The following is a 9,125-nucleotide window of genomic DNA, read 5'->3' as shown; positions in this document are numbered from 1 at the left end:
ATCTTTTTAATGATTTTTCTTTCTTCAAACTCCCTCTTTAACATATTCTCACAGTTTCCGTTTTTTAAATTAAATTCATCCACGCAGGCTTAGCTTGCATCTGCCGTAATAGTAGAGTTACAATGTTCCCTACCTCATATATTAATTATAAATTATATTAGCAAAAAGGTGTAAAAAGGAAATACAAACCTAATCTCCAATCCTAATGTTGGTTATACCAATTAATTGTCTTTGGTATAACTATCAACCAAAGAACTAGTGGAGACGAGTTAATAGGATAACTAATTAGGGGGACATAAACCTAATAACCTACATACACCCAAGATATAAAGAGACGCGGTTAAGAAACAGCTTATTGAGTATGAATAAATTAATTATTTATATATATTAAATAATTTTTTAAATGTAAATATTAACTACCGAGTTCTGCCAAAACCCATACATCACAAAATTCTATTCCTTGTGTTATCTAAGCCGTTAGTTTTCTTTTTACTTGGTTAAGTAACTACCATGTGATTGATTAAAAATATCATATTTAGTTGGTTACTTGAAAATTATTTTTTTATGTAGTAAACAAATGCAAATTTTGCTTACAAATTATTTAAAACTATAATAAAAATACACGCTCTTGTGATACACTAGTTCTCCATATTTTGCAATTAATATATTTAAATTTAAATTCGAAAAAAGGAGAAATAAGACCATCATTTGCAATGAGATGGTGGAAAACCTTTATTTCGAAATGGATACAGCGTTAAGTTTAGAAACAAAAAACAATTTAAATAAAAGTCAAGTCAGGCTGGCGCAACGAGCTACCAATATATTCACGAAATAGATAATAAAAGGAAAGAAAGAAAAACCGCATGCAGGAAAAAAGGGAAAAGAGTAACAAACAAAACACATCAGAAAGCAGCAGTATACAGAGTTGTAGTACCAACGGCGAGTCACCTACCGGAGAGAGAACAATAATCCCACTTACTGTGGTGCTCGCCGGAACCTCCATCGTCTCCGGCTGCCGGAAATTCTCTTTAAGAACCACAGTACTCTCTCTCTACCCTTCTCTGTTTCTGTATGTTTTTCTATCTGATCTTCTCTTTACAATTTGTAAAGCTTCACAGTTTATTTATTCCATGGGTTACTTCTTGTTTTCTTGCTTCCTATTTCTATTGACCCTTTATGTGTAGTGTTACATAGAAAATTATCAATTGATTAATATTAAAAAAATACCCAACAGCTTTCCGAAAAAGAACTACTATGTTTTTCTTAAATGTTTTTGGCTAGAATAAAGCAGTGGGTATAGATGTAGAAGAATTGTGCAACTGATCGCAACTAGTTCAACATATATGTGTTTGGCTTGGGGGGATTTATTCAAATATAAATAAGTAAATACACGAAGAGCTCTTGGGTTGTGCTAAGGGATTCAAGCATATATTGTATGTACTTAAAAAATAATCTTGACCTTGTATATACAGTTTACTTTTCCAGCGCGCCTTCTAGCTCTGCCTCTAGTTGTAGTACTTGCTATATATCTAGAAATCAATTCTTTCTAGAAATATTGATGTATAGATTTTTATGCTAGAATCCTAATGATCATAACATAAGATTTGCATAAGTAGGATGAATGGAGTCTTACAGTGCCTTACACCTTGAATTTTGCTTTGTTTAGTTGATCAATAGTTTCTCTTAATACATGAAGTGCCCATGGTGGCATTATTTGCATTAAGAAAGTGTAATTTATGCAAGTAAATGGGCAATCAAAGGAAAACTTTATTCATTCAGAGAGAATCGATTACAAGGTTATTGCAATTCATAAACCCAATCAACAATCAAGATTACAGTGACCAAAAAAAAGGAAATATCGTTCCCTGCTCCAACTTCGTCGTAGAATTGAGAAGATGGACATGAGGAAAAGAGAGAAGGTAAGGAAAGATGATATAGAGATAGGATCATTTGGGAGGGAATGTACCAGAATTTAGTTAAACTTCCCAGCCTACAACAACATCAAAGATAGTTCCTTATAGTTGTACTGAGTGGATTGTTTAAAGGGTTGCAAAAGGTTTTGTAAACGTCTTGCCTATCCACCCACTGTCTTAGGTTTTGGATTGGATGTCTGAATTTTCAACATGGTATTAGAGCCAACTTTTGGTAAGCCCGTTCTTACTTATATGTCCGCATCAACATTCACGGTTGCACTACGGAATCTGGTTACACATACGAAGGGTACTGAGTTAAATAGTTGTCCTATATGGACTGTGTAAGGGACTAAGGGTTTCTCAAGGAGTTTATGGGGTTCGCTCTAGGATAGCCAGTGGTTGAAGGAACTGGCTGTCCTCTGCTGTCAAAGGCACTTAATCACTGGCTGTATGTGACAACCTACTCTCTTCTTTAATTGGAAAATATCGAACACCGGATGCATCGATGAATTAGCAGGTACTGCCAGCTTGTATGCCTCGAAAGGCTTCATAGGGATCAAAATGTTATGCATACATCTTAATGTTCTTTTGAAGGTTGATTCAACGACTCTTGGCAACGGATATCTAGGCTCTTGCATCCATGAAGAACGTAGCGAAATGCGATACTTGGTGTGAATTGCAGAATCACGTGAACTGTCGAATCTTTGTATGCAAGTTTCCAGAAGCCTTTAGGCCGAGTGCACGTCTCATGCATTGCATATTAAAAAAAAAACAGAAAAGAAAAGGTTGATTCAAGTTCAAGATTGGCTATAGGATTGAAACTTTAGATACACCTGTGCCATTTCTAAAACCCCTTGTAACCTCCTTTCTACATAAAATATTTCATTCTATTTGGGCTTGATTCAGATTATCCTTGATTGTCTGCATCATTTGTTGTCTCTGTTGTACCATATCTTCTCTTATACCATATTTTGTTCTGCTGATAAAAGGGAAGGAGGCTGCTCTTGTCCAATGGACAGCCATATCCGGCAAAGTGTGATGGTGTACGCTTGAGAACAGAGTGGTAGTTGTAGTACCATCATTCTTCCAATACAATCCACTTACACTATTGCTTTGTCTTTCTTTTTTTTAATTAGTTACACCATTATTTTGACCTTTGAGATTTCATTGCCTTGTGGTAGCCTTTTAAACACCTATTAATCCATTCATTCATTTGTTTACAAATGGTAGGCTGTACAAATGTTAAGAGAAGTTTCCATTGCCTTGAATAGATTCTGTCAAGATACACTAGTAAAACCAGGATCCTCATATATGGTGATGGGCTGTGGTAAGCCATGCAGCTTATATACCTCCTGTAGGAAGGATTTTCAAGGCAATAAAAACAACCATGTTTTGTCAATCCATCTTCACCAGTATAACATCTTTGTTTTAGGAAGAGAGAAGACCTTTATGAAATCCATTGAGATTGTATTCCATGCATGAGCTGGTATAGTTGATGTTTGCGGTAAAACATGGTAGGGATAGCTTCTGACTTGGTTCTCTGACAAGTGATATTTTGACAAGAACCTGTATACTTCTCCTTCATCTTAGCCCAACGGAATAGCAGCTAGTTCTGTTTCAGTGTGTACTAATCTGGCTAGAAAGACCCTCAGTCAGTACCTTGTCGGAAAAAAGAATGAGCCCCAACTAGAGTTTGGCGAAGAACCTCCACAATCTTTCTTCTCTTTTTACTCTAGTGTAAATCCTCTTCTGGTATCTTCACATTTCACTTCTAAGAGCTTAACCTGGATCGCAATCAGGTTGTATAGTCAGTTCTGCTACAAGCTGATGGGCTTCTCCATTTGAATCATAAGATGCAAGTATAATGAGGGACATACAATAGATTCCTCCTGGTCTTTACATCTCATATATAAGGCATCTAAAACCCTATTCCCGGAGCCTTTCTTATACTGTACCTCATAGCCTATGCCTCAATGTAGCACACCCCTTCTGTTGAAAGATTAGTCGCCTTCTGTTCCAGCAAATATTCCATGCTTTCTATTCTGATTGATTTTCTCTTTGAAGATATATAATGGGTCTTTTCCTCCCTTTTATTGTAAAGAAATCTTCCATACCCTTCTATCTTGTGTCAGTTTCTAGTATCAAAGTCCTGGAGAAGTATGATAATGTTAATACTGCTGCCTTGCTCATGGCTTGTATGTGTTCACACGATGCCTTTTTGTGGTTCTTCAGCAAGTACATGCATTCTTCTTCCAGAGGTTGGTCAGAAACTTACTGATCTCCTCATAAGGTTTTATAAACCCTTTATAGTGACTAGTGAGACCTAGAAACCTAGAAGCTCCTCCAATGCTTTGAGATTTTTAGGTTTGGACCGAGAGACTATGATCTCTATTTTAGATAGGTCAGTGGGTACACCCCCTCCTGTTATAATATGCCCATCTATCATATCTTCAGTTGAGAAAACGAGTACACATGACCTCTTTGTAAATAGTTGTTCCCGCCTTCCTATCTTCAGAGTCTGACTGAAGTGGCTATGTGACCCTTTAAAGAGAAAATGTAGACTAATATGCCATTGGAAAAAGAACAACATGGATTGTCTAAGCTGCTTTTTGAAAAACTATGATTCATTAGGCTCTGAAATGTGGTTGGAACATTATTCAACCAAAGAACACTACCTTGAGGCTTGAACGTTGATGGGTCGTAAAACCTGTTTTACAAAAGTCAGATTCCTGCTTCCGTTGATTTCTTAGATTGATGATATCCATCCCTCAAATCTATCTTAGAGTATAGCCTTGGTCTTGCCAACTCATCAAGAAAAATCATCCATAAGAGGGACGAGAAATTTGTCCTTCACATACACCTTGTTAAGCTATCTATAGTCAACACAAGGCCTCCATGAACCATCCTTCTTTTTCACCAAAAGGTCCTGATATAAATGGTGAATGTCCTGGTCGAAGGAAACCATTATTAAGCATTTTAGCAACCAGTTCTTGAATTTCATTTTCTGAAAATTGCTATAACCATAGGGTCTTAGGCTCAGAGGGTTAGCCCCAAGGTTTCAACGGTATAACACGATCGTGCAATCTTCTGTGCGGCAGGGTCTTTGGTCCCTTAAAAGCATCTTGATACTCCTCAAACACTTGTGTAATTTCAGTGGGAAACTCTTGTTTCTTTTTTCCTGTTGTGCCTGGTATGAGTATGTGTCAAATGGCTTGGCCTTTCCATATTAACTAGCCCATGACAGAAGCTTTAATGGCTTGTAGTGATTTTACTCATTCAATCCCATTAAGAAATGGATACTAACCTGAAAGCTAGCTAATGAGGTGAGTATTGTCCACGACCGCCTAAGGAGACAACAATCCATTTTCTCAACCAATATGAGACACTTTAATAACCCCTATCTCCCATACGCCCAAGACTGTTCATATGGAGCTTGGACAATATAATGTGGGACCCAACATGGGGAAACACAACAAGAGGGGTGGATTTGGCTATAATACCATGTTAAGAAATTGATCTTGGGCTGGAGCTATTTTTTAAAATTCTTTTTGATAATCGGGAAATCATGGAGGGTCATTTGGCGCATGGTCTGAAACTCAATGGATAATGGGACCGCCCTCTATCCTTCTCCACTTAAATACCAGGCTTTTATTCGCAATAGATTTCGAACTCTTGAGGTGCGCCTAACCCACACATTAAAGTTGCATTCTTACCGCTGAGCCAAAGCCTTGTGGGCATGGATCTTGGGCCTAACTTAGCTCCATAATCTAGCTCATAGGTGAGCTTTGCCCACGGCTATATAAGGAGACAACAATCCATTCTTTCAACCTATGTGGGCACGCTAGCACTTTGTGCTCGTTTGTTCAAAGTTTTTATCATTGGATGAGCTGATTATCATTAATTCCTTTTTCAGATTATTGAAAAACACAATCCACGGCTTGGGAAATCCCTCTTTACCAGGAAAGAAGTTTTTAGTGTTATTGATAAATAAGAAATCAAATGTTGGATCAATTTGAATTAACTTGAGGCGACAATAAATTTATATACTGATGGATCTTTATCACTCTTTTTTCTCGTTTCCATTTTCATTTCCTTATTATGCAGCATCTTGATGGCTCTTGGAATCTATGTTGAAATTGCATGGAGTTTCCTTTTCTTCCTTGATGAGAATTGTATTGGTGTTAATGTGTTTAAGTTGTGTTCAAATTGCACATGTGCCTTTGTGTTTGATAGGTTCGTGGTCTCAAATTATGAAGCCAGACTCAACTGATGATTTAACCAAAGCCGATGCGAACAGTGAGAGTCGCATAAGAGAAAGTGAGCATGCGAGGCTTGTTATAAGAAATGAACCAAGAATAGCTGAGGCAGATAATTTAGAGTCTCAATTACCAGCCAGAAAACGGTCTGCTGTGTGGTGTTTCAAGGCAATGATATGGTGTTCTATCACTATAATTGTTCTTCTAATCTTCGTAAAATGGGGACTGCCCTTTCTTTTTGAGAAGGTATTTCATCTCACTTCGCGTATGCCTTTGTGCCCTGTGTAGGAAAATTAGCATGCATGAGATTTCATATTAACAAAATTATTACATTCTAATGTAACCTATGACATCTCACTACTCAGCAAAGCATCAGTCAGTTGTACTTTTCCAAGGGCACAAAGATAGAGTTTTCTTTAAAAATTCGATCAAGGTCTAAAAATTGGGAGAATCACTTGTAAATTACTCCCTCTGTTTCAATTTAGATGACACACTTTCCTTATTAGTCCGTTCTACAAAGAATGACACATTTCTACGATTGGAAATAAATCAACTTTAAACTCTTTATTTTACTTATTTTACCCTTAAGGAGAAGCTTTTATAACCACACAAATGACATGGCCTCACAAGCTTTTACCCCTTAAGTTTTTAAGACCACAAGTTTCAAAAGTCTTTTTTTTTCTTTTCTTAAACTCCGTGCCGAGTCAAACTACTTCATCAAATTTGAAATGGAGGGAGTATTTTTAGGAACTTTGCAGTCGAGAAAGTATGGTTCTATATGTTTCATGTTGTTATGAGAAGGACGGTGGAAATTTGATTCGGTGCAAGTTTCCATATTTAAGAGTCTTGATGGATCTTGCAAATGCGTCTACTCTTGCAACAAATGGTTGTTCTCTTTTTCTTAGTAGTAGAGTTTCACAGTAAAGTCAATTTTCCTTCTTATGTTATCTTGACACCATCGCATACTTGACCACCATTGTCATTTTTTATTGGTATTGGATTCTTAATGTTTATTTTTACATAGGTTCTCATTCCATTCCTACAATGGGAATCCACTGCATTTGGCCGTCCAGTTCTTGCCCTCGTACTTGTAGCTTCCTTAGCTTTCTTTCCAGTAGTCCTACTTCCTTCTGGACCATCGATGTGGCTCGCAGGAATGATCTTTGGATATGGTCTCGGATTTGTCATAATCATGGTTGGAACAACAATTGGGATGATCCTGCCATACTTGATTGGTTTGCTTTTCCGAGATAGAATTCATGTAAGATTGCTTACGTTTTATCTAGTCTCTACTGATTCATCAATCTTAACAATTGATAATTGACATTTCCTCCTCGTCCTACATATGGCTTATTTGATCTCATCTGCAGCAATGGTTGAAGAGATGGCCTCGGCAGGCTACCTTGGTTAGATTGGCAGGAGACGGAAGTTGGTTCCATCAATTTCGTGTGGTTGCATTATTTAGGGTTTCGCCATTCCCATACACAATCTTCAATTATGCAGTAGCAGTTACAAGCATGAGTTTCTGGCCTTATTTATGTGGATCAATAGCAGGAATGATTCCTGAAGCCTTTATATACATATACAGGTAAAAACCCTGCCTATCCGTACCCCTTTCTATCATCACTAAATGGTGATTCCTTTTACAATTAATTTGTTCATCTACATGTAGTGGTCGGCTAATAAAGACATTTGCTGATGTCCAATATGGAAACATCCACCTGACTCCAGTTGAGATTGTATATAATGTAATTTCCTTCATTATAGCAATCATCACAACAGTGGTTTTTACGGTGTATACGAAGAGGACACTGGATGAACTTGAAAGAGCACAAGATATCGACAGTGAAGGCTCTGCCTTTGACAATGGCAAACTGGAAATGGGGCCGCTTCCCATTGGAAAAATCATGCGTTTAGATTGAAAAGCCTTTCCTGACTACCAAGGGTATCTAAGGAACCTAGTGTAATTAAATTTAGCACAGAAGCCTCCTTTTATATTTGTAATTACGAAATGAAAAGGGAAAGAAAAATAAAGGTTTGCATAAAGCTGTGATTGATTCTATTCTTTCACCAAGTAATGATAGTCTGATTTTGTTCAGAGAAAACAATGGTTCCCTCAGAAAGGATGGATGGATGGATGAGCCTGTTTTTTTCTTTAGACTTGCTTTGTTGGTAAAGTAAAGCAGATGATGAGATATGACTTCAATGACTGCTTATGTCAATTGTGTGGAAATATTTGATATTGTGAAAATAAATGAAATTAAGGATAAATTATTTACATTGTTGGTGCATATAATTGAACTCTATGGTTAATGTGAGACATTTGGGTAATCGGGTAACGACTATGACCATTTGTCATGAACTTTTAATGGAGGATATAGATGAACAATTTTAGGGTATAGACCTCGATTAAATCTTAGGTTCAAGTGCGTTGAAGAAAGAATTTGTGTGGTTATTATGCAAATTTATAGTATAAATCATGGGAAATCGAATTTCAAGTTCCTAACTGTTACTACTACATTTTTTTATCTAGATTTTCAGCTTGAAAGAATTTTAGTAGTTTCCACATTATTCAGTTTTAAAAGATCTTCAATATATATTTAAAATTTTTGCATGTTTTTGGTAGTAAAGTTGAAATACCTTGATGATTAAAATAATTTTTTGGACACAGCTAGAAAGAAAAAAATAGATTTAACATTTTATCTAATTTTAGAAGTAGTAATGTTGCGAAGGGTACTGCCAAGAGGTGAGGCAGATTAGATATCAAGGCTCAATATTAGTTGGTCTAATTTGCTGCAGCGATGCTAATATCTATGTTAGGGACTACGGCACCCAAGAGTGAAGGTGAGGAGTGGGAGAAATTATAAAAAGAAAACAATGTTCAAATTCTAGTAAAGACAAACAAAACGAGCTAGGAATTTTGCTAAATTTTGGTCATAACAGGTATTATACCTAC

The 9,125-nt window shown here is 36.6% G+C and overlaps 1 protein-coding gene and 1 pseudogene across 2 annotated transcripts; both read left to right on the top strand.

Moving 5' to 3' along the window:
* Positions 1 to 849: 849 nt before the first annotated feature.
* On the top strand, positions 850 to 8,327 carry LOC107816819 (uncharacterized). Of its 2 annotated transcripts, none has more exons than XM_016642564.2 (5): positions 850 to 1,069; positions 6,147 to 6,415; positions 7,194 to 7,430; positions 7,540 to 7,757; positions 7,842 to 8,327. In XM_016642564.2, exons 2-5 carry the CDS (start codon positions 6,164 to 6,166, stop codon positions 8,089 to 8,091), a joined length of 957 nt encoding a protein of 318 aa, XP_016498050.1. In that variant the 5' UTR covers positions 850 to 1,069; positions 6,147 to 6,163; the 3' UTR covers positions 8,092 to 8,327. The 2 variants fall into 2 exon arrangements, with proteins under 2 accessions (XP_016498050.1, XP_016498049.1); XM_016642563.2 differs by having other exon boundaries at positions 863 to 1,040; positions 7,842 to 8,289.
* Positions 2,519 to 2,672, top strand: LOC142164458 (5.8S ribosomal RNA; annotated as a pseudogene).
* Positions 8,328 to 9,125: the final 798 nt, after the last annotated feature.

This window comes from Nicotiana tabacum, chromosome 9 (genome assembly GCF_000715075.1).
Source record: "Nicotiana tabacum cultivar K326 chromosome 9, ASM71507v2, whole genome shotgun sequence".
Taxonomy (NCBI): domain Eukaryota; kingdom Viridiplantae; phylum Streptophyta; class Magnoliopsida; order Solanales; family Solanaceae; genus Nicotiana; species Nicotiana tabacum.
The sequence above is the reverse complement of the archived record's forward strand: the minus strand, read 5'-3'. Positions and strand labels throughout refer to the sequence as shown.